Genomic DNA, 17,497 nt, shown 5'->3' with positions numbered 1-17,497 from the left:
ACGGGTGCAGTGCAGAATACATAGAGATTCCCTCGCTGCGTCTGCGGAGCAGTGAGGACACCAGTGCCTTGGCCTGTAGTCTTTAAAGGACTGTAGGGCACAGTGTACTTTATCTCCTCAACCCACCCATTCAAAATCCATGTGCTACAACAGAACCCCCGTTACATCCGCTGCTGAGAACATACCCAAGTGGTGACTCTCCCTGTCTCAAAGATTTAAAAGCCAAAGGCTCTGCTCAGGAATCCTTCGCTCCTGCGCAGCAGAATGCTTGCTAGGAAATATTATCTGCACCAGAAATTATCCACACTGAGACAAAGGCTGTTTTGTGGTGCTCTTTATTGATCACTGTGTCAGTCATTAATGTATCTTCCTCGTATCCCCACCGAGTGGTACAGAAGGTGCTAAGGAGGCACCAAACCCATGTGAATTACAACGGAATGAAGAATCTCTGCAGACTGGCTTTTGCTTCTGAGTTGATTAGTTAGATACATGTTGATGCTACGGGTAACTCGGCAACTTGTCACATCTCTGTATTTTATTGCTACTGATTATCTCATGCAAAGCAGTGATACAGAATCCCATGCTTATTATTTGTTGGTTCTCCCCCAAAGTATAGAACCAAAGGCTAGAAACTCTTAGACGTGTGCGTGGCCATCCCGCATGGATGTAGTTGGAATTAATACAGTAAGCCAGGACAGCTGGATTTGCAGTCTGGTGTTCCCTGCATGAGCTCTGGGCTTGCTAAGCAACCATGCTTATGTGATGCCTGGGGGAAGCTGTGTGGACACAAAATCAAGAGCTTAGTAAGCAATAGCCCTCCTCTGCCCTGATGGGCCATAAATGGCTGATCAGCTCTCGCTACCTCTGCTCTTAGATATGCCCGACTAGCCAGTGGGCATGTCCCAGATTGTTCTGCCACCACAGGGTGTGTGTCACTCATCATAACATGATAGGCTGGTTTCTTTTAGAGGCTGCTGTCACGGGTTTTGTTGTTTTCATAGAGACTAGCGAAGAAACAAGAGATGGCACACAGCCGGTGCACGGTCGCCCCCCTATTGCTCTGACCAGCCTAGTTCTAGAGTGTCCCAAAGGACTGGGGTTCCACTACCTCTTTCGTGTGTCCTAGTAAGTGACTGAGCTGGGAATCCTCTCTTAACCCTGAGTTGCTGAGTAGGACTGTCCAGAGAGGCAGACCACTGCATGAAATGGGGCAGCTCTCAGCCGGACCAAGGAATAATAGCCTTTAGCTAATTCCAGCAGAGCTTGCATTGGTTGCCATTCTTTTGCTGCTGTCAAATCAGCTATTGTAGAAGTGTGTGGACAACACAGTAATGAGAACTTGTTATGCCTAGACCTAGTTCTGCACTCCTAATTTTGCATCTCTGTCCAGGATCCCCCTTACAGGACATTTCAATGTAACTAGGGCCCAGGACTTGGTCAGGCAAATCTGCAACTCACTGTGATGTCACTCCTATATTAACTTTTTGAGTCCAGCTGGCCAAATAACTCTGGCAACGCCCCTTTTAGGGAAGATGGAGCCTGTGGCTAGCAGGGCCAGCATCAGTCTCCGGAGGCTGCTCACACAGGTTTGCGTAGCCCTGTCTTGCAAAACTGGGTCTATTTCATGGCTGCAGACTTGGCTTTTCCACCTGCCCCAAGCTGGTTAACATGCACAGCGATTTCCCTGGAGAGCCTTGCACCTGGGATCTTGCTACTTACGGGCAAAGGCTGTGATCAAATATGTGGGTTTGTTGCTGCACAGCAGAGTGGTCAGGCTGCCCAGGGAGCCGGTCCCCATGCTCTGAACATCCAAGGTAATCCCCAGTGTGGCGTTTCTCTGCAGTGGGATCATAGACAGTTGAGTGGGAGGCTTTGATACGTCAGCCAAAGAGCGTCTTAAGTCTGCTGCCCCGGGCCACTGCCTACGGAGGTGCCTTCAGTTTGGGCATGGCCCCTGTGGTCCAGCACTCAATTGCTTAATAAAAGTCCGGACGAGTAGGCCCTGCTGGTTCTTAGGGGGGGGAAGGCTCTGCCTGTGGGCCTTATCCATGCTGTGGTTCCCTTTCAGGCTCAACCTGCTGCCCAGAGAAAGATTCATCTTTCCTGCAGCCTGTGCCCCCCCCCCAATCCCGCTTTGCTTTTGAGCTCCTTTAACCTGCACCAGAGCATGCTCAGCAGGCGTGTAAGGGTGGGGGTACCTGGGCCTAGTATTGCCATCGTTCAGCCCCTTCTGACCCAGCGGGATACTTTTCTAGCCTGTGCCGCAGGGCTGGCACGTCTCAGCCTCAGCACCTGGCTGCCTTGTGGCTGATCCGTGGAGAAAGTCCTTTGGCGGGCAGTGGTGAGGCTGTGGTTCCAGCTCCTCTGCCTCCCGCCACATGTAAATGGAATTGCAATGGCAGAGCTACCCAGGTTTGGGCCACTGGGCTCCTTTCCCTGCCACTCCCCTCCTTGGGCCACTGCCCTCCTTCCCCGGACTCCAGCACTGTCCTGCACGGCTGGCTGGAGAGCGGGATCTGGCTGACTGTTAGCATTAGAACAGTTGAAACGGTGGGTGGGAGATAAAACCTGAAGCTTCAGGACTGAAGTCAGGCTCTGGTAGGGATCAGGGTGAGCCCTTAACGTGGGGAGGGGGAGGCCATCCCACTGCTGCCTGCTGCAGGGGTCTCACTTTTATTCTGGAGTCCCTGTGGCGAGGCAGGATAGGGGGCTAGATGGACCTTGGGTCTGATCCAGCCTGGCTATTCTTATCGCTGGAGAGGAGAAGGGGAATGATGGCTACCTCGGCGCTCCAGCCCGGGCTCAGTGTAGGCCTCTGGTGTACAAGTCAGTATCTCTGCAGGCTAGGCAGTGCCATTGTCAGTCAGAGGGGAGGGGGAAACGCTTCTCTTGCAGGCCAGCCACCTTTGGCCTCTGCTCTTATCAGATCCCCGCTGAGCAGGAGTGTCACCCCACCCCCAGAGACTGGCTGGATTTGAGGGGCCCTGTCTGATGGGGGGGAAGGTGTTAGGGGGGCAGCTGCAGCATCTCTTGGGCGGTTATTTACCAATACAGCCTGGAAGTAGCTTTCCAGCTCCTGGCAGGATGGCAGCTGGTCGGAGGGTTCCATCTTCCGGGCCACACACCCTTCTGGCTGTCCGTGGTACACCATCAGGTGCTGGGAGGGGGGAAAGCAAGAGCAACCCACCGTGAAAGCCTGTTGTAGTAGCCTCTGGGCAGGGCTTCGTGGCTGGGGCGCTGTTAGGGTGGTGCAGCAAGGGAGCTCCTGCCCCTAGGCAGGGAGGTGAAGTGTTTAATCCCACAGCGCTGGATCGAGCTGGGGACAGGCTGGTGCTTCGTGTGTGCTTCCTCCCTGGGCCAGAGCACATGGGACTTTCCCTGCTGATCTGTGCTCATGGCAGGAGTTAGCCTGGCCCTGGCACTGCCCTGATGCAGCTGGGAAGCATAAGCATTGGGGAGGAGACACCAGAGCAGATGGCGATGGAGCCTGTCCTGCTGGCCTCCGCTGCGTCCATTGTCCGCAGCTGCTGTGGAGACTTCCCACCGAGCAAGGACTGTGTTCATTACACCCCCCCTGGCATTCTGGGTAGGAGGCAGCCAGTCGTAGCTGGGATCATCCTATTCTGCAGCCCGATCAGGGGTGGGATTTTCTCTCACACCTGGTTCTCAGCTCTCGGTCGCATTGTTGTGGGCTGTTCGCCCTCCACTGTGTCCCACCCCAGAGGTGGCTGCCTCTCAGTGGTAGTCCTGTGTAGGCTGTTGGCGAAGCAGAGGGGGCCTTGGTGTGGAAGGGACCCCTGCAATGCATGATGGACACCCACATCTTCCCTGGCACCCAAAACCCACTGTACTCACGTTTCTCAGGTCGCAGGTTATCCCTGGCGCGACCCCCTGTTCTCCCAGCTCGCTGAGAGCCAAGAGCAGCGACGCTTCGTTCTGGACGTTCACCTGTGTAGGCAGGTAGCCATAGGCATCTCGCTTGAGCAGGGTGAAGAGGGAGGGAAAGGGAAGGAGACTGGATTAGAGGGAACAGGGGGATGGGCCAATCCCCACTGACTGGTCACCAAGAGACATCCCCCTGTTAGCTACTTTTCCTCCCAGTCGCCCTCCCCTCCTTGTTCTCCCCTGCTAGCCTGGAGCAAACTGATCTGCTCAGCTAGGGACCCCCTGCCCCTCTCCTCTCCTTTCAGATTTCCCTTCCTTCCTGCACAGGGAGCCAGGCCCAACACATCCCCCTGCAATCCCCTCCCTGTACCTGGATGCAGGTAGCTCGCCCCAGATATGTTGCCACGAGGACCCCTACGATGCTGACGGTGAGGACCGCGACCGCCCCCACGGTCATGATCACCAGCTTGTGGCTGGAGGGAGGAGGCCCCTGCATCTCCAGGCTGGAGTGGAAGGTCTGAGGAAGAGGGAGAGTGTTGGGCAGCATGCTGCAGACAGGGGGTGTGCTGAGAAGGATCCCATGGCCGGAGCTATCTGGTCCAAGAGGCCCACTCTGCAGCAGGCCGGATTCCCAGCTGCTGCCAGCCAACCTCGGCATGGGCCGGACTTCGCTCTTTCCTGGGTTGTAGAGCCCATTGCTGCCACAGCACCAATTCAACATCCAGCCTAGCGTGGTGGCACCGGGAAGCTGCTGCCACTTGGTGGCCCATGTGTGAAGTGAACTTGGCAAGTCTCAGCCCAGCACGGAACCACCCCAGGCAATGGTCCCGTCTTGGCAGAGGGGCCAGGGGACTGGAGGGGCCATGACAGCTCCCTTCCCAGCTGGCTATTGGAAGGGGCCTGGGGTCTGTAACGTCAGACCTACTTCTGCCCGTTGTGAGGTGTATTACGGCAGTGCCTAGAGCTGGGGACTGGGCCCCTGCTGCACTCAGTGTTGTACAAGGAGATGGTCTCTGCCCCATTCATACTCTGCTCACCTCAGCGCCTATGAATGGGGGCTATAATCCTGCCTGTTGGAGGGTATGAGGCTAAGAGAAGGGGTGGTGGTAAAGTGCCAGGAGCAGCCTGGATGGAAACTGCTGTGGAAATTCACAGTCCCTTTGCTTCCAGACAATTTCTCTCTCCTGCGCCAGGCCACGGAAGTGCTATCTGGGCTTCTGATGCTGCCGCAACTCCCGTTTCCCTTGTAGCCCGCTCTCATCGGCTGAGCTTCGTAGGATGTTTAAAGGAACCTAAACGTGACACTTGAGACAAATCTGATTCCCTCCGGAGCTGGAGTGGTCCTGCTGGGCTACTAGCTGCCGAGAGGTGGGGAAACTGAGCCACAGAGAGGGGGTCTGAACTTTGAGAGCACTTCTCAGCAAAACTTCAGCAGAGCCAGGTACAGAAGCCAAGATCTCCGGTCCCTGCTCTAACCACTAGATCTTGCTCCCTTCAGGCTATGAAGAGAACCCAAGAGTCCTGCCTCTAAGCTCCTGTGCTCATCCGTGGAGCACCATCTCCTCCTCGAGCCAGGAGCAGAAGCCAAGCTTCCTGAGGCCTAGTTCTCTGTTCAAACCACTGGACCATACGCCTTCCCTCGGGTGAGGAATAGAACCCAGGAGTCTTAGCACCCTGTTCTGAGTGCTGGCTGGACAGCAGCCCCATCCGGAGTAACCCACCTCATCCTTAACGCACAGGCCTTTGTTGGGAGGATGCTGCTGAAGGAACCCAGGGACCGCTGTGGCCAAGGAAGGAGAGAGGGAAGCCGTTCTGGGCAGGCTTGACTCGTGGCGCCCGCACATGCCCGAGCGGAGATCGGCGTCTCTGCCATCAGCATGATGGGGGTTTCCTTAACTGCAAGCTGGCTTGGTGCCTCTCTGCGCTAGCCGAGGGGCGAAGGAGCCACAGCCGAGGGTGGCTGGAGCCGGGCACCCAGCATAGGCCCCTCCGTGCGGGGCTGGGGGACCAGCCTGCCTCTTGCTCAGAGTCTGTGGGCTCCAGTGTGTGGAGGGAGGTTCATAGGTCGTCCCCCTCCTCTCCTGGTTCACCGTCACCCCCTGTACTGGGCTATGTCCCTTCTCAAGCCTCTCATGCTTTTCCGGCCACGTTACCCTTGTACCCTCCCTGGTCCTGACCCCTTTCCCCTGACTTCTCCCCCTGGCTGATTCTCACCTACAGTGCTTGGGCATCTCCCCATCCCACCTCAAATTTCTCTGCCCCCTGGGAGGGGGCTAGCAGGTGTTTTGTGCTCCTTTTCCCCACCCAGCTGAGGGCACGTTGGGGCTGGGGCATGGGAAGGACCAGGCTTCCCAGGACCAAATGCAGCTGCACTGATAGCCCAGCCTGGCTTTATTTGGCAGCAGCGGGAGGAGGAGGAGCGCCCCCGTGCTCCCCAAATGCCTCTCCCCAAGGATCAGTCTGTCACCCGCCCCCCCATCCAGCGCCTGATCCATCACTTACATATGGGGGGCTCTTCAGCTGCAGTCCCACCGGCCAGGAATCAGGTCTCTTCTCTTCAGCAGACATTCCCCAGGAGCACTAGGCGATCTAGACCCCTTCTCGTACTCAGCCAGTGGTGCCAGACCTCCGGGCATCTTATAGGGGCTGCGAAGCTGGGGGGGTGGCCTTACTTGGGCTGTGCCTGTCCAATGGGATTGAGGCTGATGTGGGAGCCTCCCAGCCCTGCACCTGCCCCTGCCCCTGCCCTGCTTCCTTCCTGCAGCCTGAGTTACCTCTTTGTCCTATTCTGCCTCTTTGTCCTATTCTGCATGCGTCCCCCACACTAGCCCTGAGCGCGCAGCCCAAAGCGGTTTCTGTCTGCAGCCATGATCAGAACCTCGCAGGGCATGATGAGGGGGTGTGGGGGGGCTGTAGGAATCCCACCCCCCCCTTTAGATCATGTTCTGCTTCTGGAACACATTGTGCCAGGGGAAAAGAATGGCCTGGCTTGTGCCTTAAACAACGCCCCCACCCCCACCCCCAGGCCAGGCCCTGTGCCCAGAGTGATCTGCCGGAGCCTGAGGGGTTTAACGAACGGTCTAGAACTGCCCCTCTCGAAGTGACTCCTGAATGCTCTGACTCTAGAACATTTTGCAAACACCCCAAGCTGTTTCTTGCAAGCGCGCATTAGGTGCTTGCTTAACTCCACATCTTGGAGCAAGAGGAGCACTTCCCTGACAAGCGTTAGCCCAGGGGTTAGGGTACACCCCCAGGACCTGGCAGAGCCCAGTTCAGTTCCCCCCTCTGCCTGAAGAAGAGAGAGGATCTGAATAGGGGTCTTCCTCCTCTGCCGTTTTGTGTGGCGTTAACCTCTGAGCACATCTGCCGGATCAGGCCCTGCAGGCAAGGTAGGCAGCTGGACAACCGTCTGTCCCTGGGTCAGTCGTAGATCATGCCAGGGCGCTGATGGGAGACAGCTGTGTGCACACCTGGAGGCAGAAACACCGGCACCGAGGACACGCTTACGGCAGAACTGTAGGTGCTGAGGGAGCTGAGGCACCTACAGGGTTAGGCTGAGGGGGACTTTGTGGCTCACAGAAATGCCTAAAATTGGAGTTTAGATGTGACTGGAGCAGGGAACTGAACGCCGGTCGCCCACATCCCAAGCTAATGTCCCAGCCCCATCCCGTAACCAGCATCAATGTCTGTGGCTTTAAAATAAAACACCCACCGACCCCAATGGTTGATTTTCTACCTCCAACCAAGCCTGCGCTTTGCGAACGCGACTGAGGGTGTGGCTGTCGGAGGAAGCTGCATGGGCATAAAGGGGAATGTGCTTTCAAATCAATATAGGAACTGGTGTGAGGGGCTGCGTGGACGTCATTTCAGTGTGAGATCAGTTTAGCTAGTCCAGTTTCTAGCTGAATTCCCCTAAACCACACAAAGCCCCTCTTATGCAGAAATAGGCCTCTCCCCCCTGATCTTTGGCACAAGTTGAAATTCACATTTTATGTTCGCCCAGTGCGTCTTTCCCATGGAGCTCAGCCCTGCATGACGGGGAGCAGCCCAGAACTTGGGGCTTGCTACGGCCCAGTGGAGCTTTTGAGACCAGATCTAAATCTGGAATCCTACAACTGGCTTCTGAATCGGTGCAAAATAACTCCCTCTACTCCCTGATGGCTGGGCTCAAGGCTGACGTGCCAGCCCTGCCTACCACCAGAACTGGGGGGTCTCTGATGGTGACTAACACCCTGCTAGGAATGGACAATTGCAGGCTGCCTAGGGGATGTTGCAGAGTCTTTCACTGGTAGTAAATTCCTGGATCTTCCAGCTCTCACTGCAGACGCCTTGCTCCCTCTTCATCGGCTGCTTGTCAACTCCGTGAAGTGTCCTGGCGTTGCAGCTGGCTTGGAAGGTGCTCTAGAAAAACCCACAGGTTCTTTGCTTACCCTAAACTCTAGTGCCACAGTTGCATTTGCAGTGTGGCCAACTCCCCTGATTTTTGTCATGAGTCTCATGATGATTCTTGTTTTCCTTAAAGCCCCAGCTCCTGGAGTCAGGTGGAGACGTGATGATTTCAGCCTTCATTCTTAAAGAAAAAGTCACTTTCTGGCCCTCAGGGCTGTGGAGAAAGCTTCAACATGTGACCCCGGTGCACCCTAAAGGCCCCAAAAGCAGAAGGCTAAATAAAAAGAACCCCAAATCTATTATTTATACATAATCTTGGGATTTTTGGTGAGCCTGACTCAGGATTTTTGAACGGGGGGGGGTTTGGCAATGCTGCATTTGGAGCACTGGCTAAAGTGATTTCTTCTGGGGGACACGGCCAGAGGGATTGCTCTGCTCTTACTCTAGCTCTGTCCCTGTCTGGGAGGCTCACTGGGTCCTGGAAAGACCTGAAATTCTGGGAGAAGATGTCTCGTTATTTCACGGGGTGGGGGGGTCACCTTACTTAAAGGAGGGGCAGAACTCCCCACCATCACTACGCTAACCAGGCTTTCTCAGCTAGGGTGGTTAACGATGGAGGGAGAGCAGTCCCCTTGCCAGGGCAGACTGATACAGGGCCTCCCCCCCCCCCGCCCCCGACAAGTACCCCAAGCACAGTCCAGCTCTGCTTTCAGCCGACCTTGCTCAGATTCCACATTCCAAGCTCCTGGGAAAAGGGCCTTTCAAAGGAAACCCGATCACTGATAAGCTGGCTTGGCCCCTGCTGGCGAAAGGCAGGGCTGGGACACAAACGGGCCCCTGTGTGCTTGGATGTGCTGTGTCACGCTGGGCTCCTGTGAGAGCCCACTTGGCTTTAGAAAAGGGGCCGGCTCTGTGCTCTGCCGGTTTCGAGGCAGCATAAAGGGAAGATTGTTCTGTGATATTGAGCTGAAAGCGAGTCGCAATTAAAGGCTGGGTACTGAACCCTGGGGGGGTAAAATTGGTCTCAGCCCCTCAGGTGGAAAATAAAGCTGGGGAGGAGGTAACTGGAGCCCTCAGCCATGCTGGTTGGGAAGGAGAAATTTGTGAGCAGCCTGGGGATCCTGGATTTAGCTCCTATGTCCCACCAGAAAATCCCTCTGCCCAAGGCAGAGGCAGGAAAGACTCATTCTCCCCAGGTTTCAGAGTAGCAGCCGTGTTAGTCTGTATTTGCAAAAAGAAAAGGAGTACTTGTGGCACCTTAGAGACTAACCAATTTATTTGAGCATAAGCTTTCGTGAGCTACAGCTCACTTCATCGGATGCATTCTCCCCAGTGTATAGAAAGGGCAGGGTCATGCTACAACAATGCCACCATATAAATCCATGGTACGCCCCCCAGCCTAGTATACTGTGGGCACTGCTGGTCGCCCCATCTCCAAAAAGATCTATTAGAACTGGAAACGGGACAGAGCAGGGTAATAACATGATTATGGGATGGAATAACTTCCATAAAAAGAAAAGGAAAGGAAACCTGTCATTATGCAAGGCACTGAATTTAGCCGTATGGAGTGGAAATCTCTCAACTTCATGAAAAAACTCGAGCAGATGCATCCGATGAAGTGAGCTGTAGCCCACAAAAGCTCATGCTCAAATAAATGTGTTAGTCTCTAAGGTGCCACAAGTCCTCCTGTTCTTTTTGTGAATACAGACTAACCCGGCTGCTGCTCTGAGACCTTTCATAAAAAGAGACATTACGATGACTGGGACTGGTCAGCAGAGAAAAGAGACAACTAAGTGGGGCTGGGATAGCGGTCTATAAAATCATGACCAGTGCAGTGACAGCGAACAGGGACGTGTTATTTCTCTCTTCGCATAACACAAGAGCCAGGGGTCACCCGATGAAATTAACAGGCAGCAGGTTTAAAGCAAACCAAAGGAAGTACTTCTGCACACAAAGCACAGGTCAGCCTGTGGAATTCGTTGCCGGGGGATGTTGTGAAGGCCAAAAGTATACGTGGGCTCAAAAAAGAATTTGATAACGTTCACGGAGGATAAGTCCATCGATGGCTATTAGCCAAGATGGTCATGGAAGTAACCCCATGTTCTGGGTGTCCCTAGCTTCTGACTGCCAGATGCTGAGCCTGGACGATGGCACTTGTCACTGCTGGAAAACAGGATACTGGACTATTATGGCCGGCCCAGGGCCAGAACTTCCAGGCCTCTGCTCGAATTGCTAAACTGTCTTTGTCAAGAGAGAAGTCACCTTTATTTTTATTTATTATCTGTACTGCAATAGCCCCTAGGTGCCCCAGTCCTGGCTCGGGGCCTCTGAGGGGCAGAACAAAGAGGTGGTCCCCTACCCCAAAGCGCTCCCAGTCTGGGCCCATCCTGGTTGTGTGTTCAACATTCATGTTATACAATCATCACAATGGCCTGAGGCAAAGCAGATGTTTGCAGAAAGAGGGGTTTGAACAGCCTAATGAAAAATCCAAAGGTTGAATTAGAAACAAGCTGTGACTTTTTAACTATGAGGTGAATTAACCACTGGAATGGATTCCGGCCTCACGTGGGAAACTGCTTTGCGTGGAGTCTTTAAAGGGAGCCTGGCTGGCTTTCCGAAAGCTCTGCTCTAGCCCAGCCACAAGATACGGGCTTGATGCAGGGATGAAAGTAATTTAAGAGACTAAATTGGTTAGTCTCTAAGGTGCCACAAGTACGCCTTTTCTTTTTGCAAATACAGACTAACACGGCTGCTACTCTGAAACCTTAAAGGACTTACTCCTATGCAGGAGTCCTGAGCAGGGGGGTGGGGCCTCAATCCGAAGGGGGCAGGGCCTTTAAATCCCCAGGCCCTTTAAATTGAGATTTAGAGGGCGTGGGGCTCTGGCTGCGGTAGTGGTGGCTGGGAGGTCTGGGCCCTTTAAATCACTGCTGGAGATACCAGCTGCAGAGGCGGCCGGGAGCCGGGGGGGGGGGCTCAGGCGGCAATTTAAAGGGCCTGGGGCTCTGGCCATAGCTGCTACTAAAGGGTTCTGGCAGCGGGGCTCTGACGGCAATTTAAAGGGCCCAGGGCTCCCTCCTCCAGGCCCTTTAAATCACCGCCCAAGCCCTGGGGCTCCCGGCTGCCTCTGCTACCCGTGGGCTCTGGCAGCGGGGCTCTGGTGGCAATTTAAAGGGCCCGGGGCTCCGGCCACTGCTGGGAGCCCCAGGCCTTTTAAATCGCTGGCCTGGGGAAGCCGGTACAGTCGGTGGTGTACCAGCTCTTGCCGGTACGCTGGACCGGACCGGACCGGCTTACTTTCACCTCTGGCTCAATGCAGGAATCACTGACGGGCTTCCCTGCTCTGTGCAGGTCACATTGGAAGATCACAATGGTCCCGTCTGACCTTGAAATCTGCAAATGGAATGTCTTCCCTGGCAGGGAAGCAGCATGTTGCAGAGCTGGCACCTGTGCTTTGTTCTGCTGTTTCTGGGCTCACTGTGAATTTAAGAGTCAGACAGCCTTGGCATGCGCCCCATCCCCAGGGCCTGCAGATCACTGCGATGTGGATGTGGTGGTGGTGAGGTTAAAAGGGGCTGTGATGCAACATTATTGAGTCACTGGTGATAATCATCCTGAGCTCTTTTCAAGCACTTTTCATCCGTCGCTTTCATAGTGCTTTACAAAGCAGGTCAGTGCCATCATGCCCATTTTACAGATGGGGAAACTGAGGCACAGAGCAGGGAAGTAACTTAGTAGCAGCTGGGAATAGAACCCAGGTCTCCTGAGTCTCAGTCCAGTGCTCTAGCCACCAGACAACACTGCCTTCGGGTCCATGTTCTCTTTCTGTATGTGTCCACCCTGCCCTCGGGCTGCTCTTGCACATTGATGTATGTCCCCCCGTGCTCTTGTGCAGGGCCCAAAGAGGTGGCTCTTACATCTTGCCTCGCTGCATACCAGTGATGTCCCCATGTCTGGGAGAGTGACGGTGCATGATTTCGTGGTGTGATGTCACCACTCAGATACCTGTATTTTCATGTAGCATGTTACCTTGGCAAGGAGTGAGGTCACCGCAACAAGTTTAAGGGTCCCTCGTCTCGCTGGCGACTCAATCATGAGTCAGGTTCCCCCCAGAATCATGAGTTCTGAAAAGCTCTTTTTCTTTGAGTTTTGAATCTTTGGGGTGTCACTCACATCTTCAAGTTTATCTCTGCAACCCTGAGGGCTACAGACTCGCTCCAAAAGGCAGTACCAGCCCAACAGTGCTGAGCTTGCAGCTTCCTATACCCTGCGGAACCTGCCAAACCCCAGTGACGGATGATGAAGATTTTAGCTCTTGCCTCCTCAGCAAACCTCTTGGTGGGGAACTGAACCTGGCCCCCCTGCATCTAAAAGCAAGAGCCTCTCATAGCCAAGGCTGTAGCAGGCTCAGTGACCTCTATATGGGGCACTGCCAGCCCTACAAGTGGACACAGTGCCCTGTGGAGTAGTTGTGGCTTCCCCCAATGTTTTTATTCCCCGTGAGTCAGTAGGAAAAGTCTCTTGTTCATTTCATAGGAGCCCAGGCAAAGTCCAAGTCTTACTTCTCCCAGTTCTTACGGCATGGGCCAGTCCCACCCATATGACATCTGCCACTGCCATCTTCTGCCCCTCCCTTTCTCCAGTCTCTTCCTATGTGTGTGGACCCACCCAGCTGATGTGTCTAACAGACCCCGTGCACTCATGTGACACCATCTCAGTGTTCTGGGTGAGGTCCCTTTCCTGCAAAGGCAGCTCCCTAGGAGGTGATTTAACCCATTTGCATCTGGGCCAGGTTTATGACCAGAATTTGCTATTCAAACCCTTTGGCATGAGAAGTCTGTGCACGCAGAACATACGCCAGCCAAAGACTTTCCTGTGGGCACTGCTGCAAACCCTTGTTTTGCCGTCATGGCCCGGTGGCGGCTTCCTCCCCCAGTCCTGGGATTTGCGCCTCAGTAGAAGATTTCAGTCGCAGCTCACGTCCAAGCCTTCTGCTTCTTCTGAGCCACCTGACTTCAAGTCGCTTGTTACAGCTTGGCTTGTGCTCGGAGGTCTGTTCTGTATGGCACCTGCAGCTCAGCTGGGCATCATTTTATTAGCTATTTATTGCAGTTGTAGCTTCTTTCTTTACCTCCTTTCTGATCAGCTCTTCTCACTCTACCCAGAGAACAGCTGGTTAAAAATCTTCAGCAAGCTGAGACCCACTTCCTGCGGGGAAATGAAAACCATCACCCTCACCCCATGTTAACCCTGCTGTTAGCCTGGTATGGGAGAAACTTCCACCCAGTCCTGCACGCCCCCTTGGGGAAAAGCCATCTCAGGCCATGCGTTTCCCTGCTTTGTAGGCACCTGTTTATAAAGTGATTTGGCGTAGTGCAGGTCCTACGTGTTTGCCCAAATCCTGGGCAATTCTACATCTGGGCTGTTGCCCTTCTGGTACTTGTGTGCCATTCCAGCACCTCTGATGAGCAGTAGCGGGCATCTGGGGGCTTGCTGGCCAGAGTCCCCATGGAAGAGGCGAGGTATATTCGCTGTGTAACTTGTTTTATTTACATACAGCCACACAGTCTAGGGTGGCACGGCAACGGTAGAGAGATTACAGCCCCACAGCTGCCTGCACTGATGCAGCTGCGCCGCTGTAAGATCACTAACGTAGCTGCTGTAAGCGGATGGGAGAGAGCTCTCCTGCCAGCTTATGTCAGCAGGAGAAGCTCTCCCGCCAACACAGCGCTGTCCACACCGGCGCTTAGACGGGCTGCAGCGGGGACACAGCCTCTGTGTCACAGGTTTCCTTAGAACAGTGTTTTTCAAAGTTTGGGTCGTCTTGCTCAGCACCCAGGGACCCTAGTGGCTCTGGTCAGCACCGCCGACCGGGACGTTAAAAGTCCTGTCGGCGGTGCTGCCCACCTAAGGCAGGCGACTGCCCACCTGCTCCGACACCGCGCTGTGCCCCAGAAGCGACCCGCAGTGGGTCCGGTTTCTAGGCAGGGGGGCCACGGGGCTCTGCCCACTGCCCCGTCCCGAGCACCGGCTTCGCACTGGTTCCCAGGCAATGGGAGCTGTGGGCGAGAGCCACACGGAGACGCTTGCACGCCTCTGCCTAGGAGCCAGACCTGCTGCTGGCCGCTTCCAGGGCGCAGCACGGTCCGCGGTGCCAGGACAGGCACGAAGCCTGCCTCTGCACCCCGAGCTGCTGGAGGTAAATACACGCCCCAATCCCGCACCCCCCCGAAACCCAGAACCCCAACCTGCACCCCAAACCCCTCATCCCCAGTCCCACCCCACAACCTGCACCCCCATCCCAGAGCCCTGACCCCCTCCTGAACGCCAACCCCCTGCCCCACTCCAGAGCCCCCTCCCACACTCTGAACCCCTCATTCCCGGCCCCACCCCGCAGCTCTCACCCCCACACTCCAACCCTCTGCCACAGCCCTGAGCCCCTCCCATACCCCAAACTCCTCATCTCCAGCTCCATTGGGTCATGGGCAAAAACAATTTTCTTCAACTGGCTCCCCAGAAAAAGAGTTTGAAAACCACTGCCTTAGAAGAAGAATTTGTGTATTTGATCACACACACGCAAAAGTCCTGGGATAGAGATGGTCAAACAGCATGCAGAGACATCACTTCTGCCTGGTCTCTCAGGCCAACACCAATGCCAGGGTCCCAGGGAGCAACTCTGACTCCAGAATACTCTCCTGTGCTGTTCACACAGCTGCCTCTACAGTGAATCTTGCATAAATTATGTCTTCCCCCAGGAATCAAAACTTGCTCGAATACTAAGAAAAATCGTTTGGAAGACGCTGTCACGAGCAGGACATGGGTAGTCTGGTCAAAGCAGGAATCAGGCCAGCTCAGACACCAGGAAGTCAGAGTCTAGGATAGGCTACAGCACAAACAGAGAGTTGAGTGTCAGGAGGCACACAGGGTCAGGTTACCAGGAGATCAGAAGCAGAAAACAAACTTGAGGGCAGAAACACAGATCAGTAACCAGAGTTAGGCCAGGCCAAGATACCAGGAAGTCAAGCCAGGGAAGCAGGAAACACAAGGCACACAGTCAAGAGTAAGGTGGTGGATCAAATCCTCCTTGTGCTGGGTTTAAATAGGGGCTGTGGACCAATCAGGACCCCCTGTGTTCTGCCAATCAGCGGGGACTGGGGTCCTCTGTCTGAGTTCAGCTCCTATTCTGACAACAGTTGGCAGGTCTCTGGGTGACAGAGTGGAACCTGCTAGCTTCAAAGAGCCCTGTAGAGCAGCGTTGAAGACCCATAAGTCCCTCAGACCCATCTAGTGTCACTAGGGTTGCCAACTTTCTAATTGCAGAAAACCGAACACCCTTGCCCCGCCCCTTCCCTGAGGCCCACCCCCTTCTCTGAGGCCTGGCCCCTGCTCACTCCATCCCTGCTCACTCTGCCCCACTCTCACTCACTTGCTCATTTTCGCTGGACTGGGGCAGGGGGTTGGGGTGGAGTGGGGAGGGGAGGAGGGCTCCAGCTGGGGGTGCAGGCTCTGGGGTGGGGCTGGGGATGAGGGGCTTGGGGTGCAGGAGGGGGCTCTGGGCTGGGGGTGAGGGATTCAGAGTGTGGTAGGGGGTTCTGGGATGGGGCAGGGAGTTGGGGTACAGGAGGGGGAGGGGAGGAGGGTTCCAGCTGGGGGTGCTGCCAGGGATGAGGAGTTTGGGGTACAGGAGGGGGCTCAGAGCTGGAGGTGCATGAGGGGGTGCGGGCTCCCGGAGGGAGTTTGGGTGTGGGGGGGGGCTCAGGCCTCGGGCAGGGGGTTGGGGTGGCTGACATGTCTCTCCGGCTCCTAGGTGGAGGTGCAGCCATAGGGGTCTGGGCGCTTCCCCTGCCTGCACACGCTATCCCCGCAGCTCCCATTGGCCAATGCCCCCATGGTCACACCTCCGCCTAGGAGCCGGAGGGACATGCCGGCCACTTCCAGGAGCCGCACAAAATCGGGTAGGGAGCCTGCCAGCCCCGCCAACCAGACATTAAACGGCCCAGTCAGGGGTGCTGACCAGAGCTGCCAGGGTCCCAGGTGTTCTGGTCAAAACTGGACTCCTGGCAACCCTAAGTGTCACCTGCCGTAACAATCCCACCAAAACCACTGTTAACACCTTTCCTTCTTGGAGAGCCTTTTCTTTTGTGCTAGAACTCATTTCCTCCACCATTGTAACTAGGCTGCTTTGCAGACTCATGATCTGGTGTTTCCAGTCATGTGACAGTCATAAAATTTAAGGCCAGAAGGGACCACGGCTCATCCAGTCTGACCTCTTGCATAGCAGAGCCCACCAGCCCCACCCAGCCTCCTCCACACAAGAACCCAACAACCAAAATGAGACCAAAGTATCACAGCCCACAGGAGACAAGCGGATTATGTGCCACAGGCAGAGCGCATGGCAGGGACTGAGGTGCACCAGTGCCGGAGACCTCTGCAATGGCAGGAAAACGATGAAGTGAGATATACCCAGATAATCCTGGCAAGCGACCCGTACCCCACGCTGCAGAGGAAAGTGAAACCTCTTTCCCAGGTCACTGCCAATTTGAGTTGAGGGAAAATTCCTTGCTGACCCCATATCTGGTGATCAGTCTGGGCATGTGGGGCGGGCAAGAACAGCCAGCCAAGCACCAGAGCAAGAAAGCGCTCAGAGCCCTGGCCCTTACCGTACAATGTCCCATCTCCAGCCGTTGCCATCTCCAGATGCTTCAGAGAAAGGACATGACAAAGAAATCCTCCCAGAGTATATCGTAGGGGGCGGGGGGAATCCTTTCCTGCCACTGGCAGGTGTCTGGCTGAAACCCTGACGCAGGAGGATCTTGATTTGCGTTGCTGCTGTTTGGCCTGTCCATACTGGAATTTCAAGGTAGTTCTTTAAGCAGGGAGTCTCTTCATAATCCAACTTCACAAGAATTACCTTTAAATGTGAAGTCTGTGAGAGTTTCCTTCAGTATGTCTTCTCCTTCCTAGGGCCTTACCTAGAAAACAGACCATCGGGAACAGTTTTGCTGGGCACGCAGTTCTCCTCATATCTTTCCATTCAAACATTGTTGACACATCAACATTTCTATTTGTTTCCCCCGACAATGAAATTTTGTGTCCAAGTTTTGATGAATAATCCCTATTTTCTCTAGGATGCGAATCAAAGGCCATTACAGGGGTTGGGAGTTTTCCACTTACCAACAACACGGGTTTTGGATTAGGCTCCTGGTTGTTTGCTTCTTATACT

At 54.8% G+C, this 17,497-nt stretch overlaps 1 protein-coding gene across 5 annotated transcripts in view; it reads right to left on the bottom strand.

Moving 5' to 3' along the window:
• Positions 1 to 319: 319 nt before the first annotated feature.
• The window catches only part of LOC311512714 (uncharacterized protein), a 28,946-nt gene continuing 11,768 nt past the window's right edge, over positions 320 to 17,497 (bottom strand). For 2 of the 5 annotated variants that reach the window (XM_084614047.1, XM_084614048.1), the window contains 6 exons: positions 16,935 to 17,246; positions 4,256 to 4,402; positions 3,856 to 3,978; positions 3,047 to 3,157; positions 1,720 to 1,837; positions 320 to 776 (listed from right to left, as the gene is read on the bottom strand). In XM_084614047.1, the coding sequence (XP_084470173.1) occupies positions 742 to 776; positions 1,720 to 1,837; positions 3,047 to 3,157; positions 3,856 to 3,978; positions 4,256 to 4,402; positions 16,935 to 16,949 (549 nt within the window). In that variant the 5' untranslated portion in view covers positions 16,950 to 17,246 and the 3' untranslated portion in view covers positions 320 to 741. Of the gene's footprint in view, positions 777 to 1,719; positions 1,838 to 3,046; positions 3,158 to 3,855; positions 3,979 to 4,255; positions 6,346 to 6,387; positions 8,553 to 16,934; positions 17,247 to 17,448; positions 17,466 to 17,497 lie in introns of those variants that run through there. The other 3 variants (XM_084614049.1, XM_084614046.1, XM_084614045.1) reach the window with 3 other exon arrangements.

Source organism: Lepidochelys olivacea (assembly GCF_965140295.1).
Source record: "Lepidochelys olivacea isolate rLepOli2 genome assembly, chromosome: 24".
Lineage (NCBI taxonomy): Eukaryota > Metazoa > Chordata > Testudines > Cheloniidae > Lepidochelys > Lepidochelys olivacea.
The sequence above is the reverse complement of the archived record's forward strand: the minus strand, read 5'-3'. Positions and strand labels throughout refer to the sequence as shown.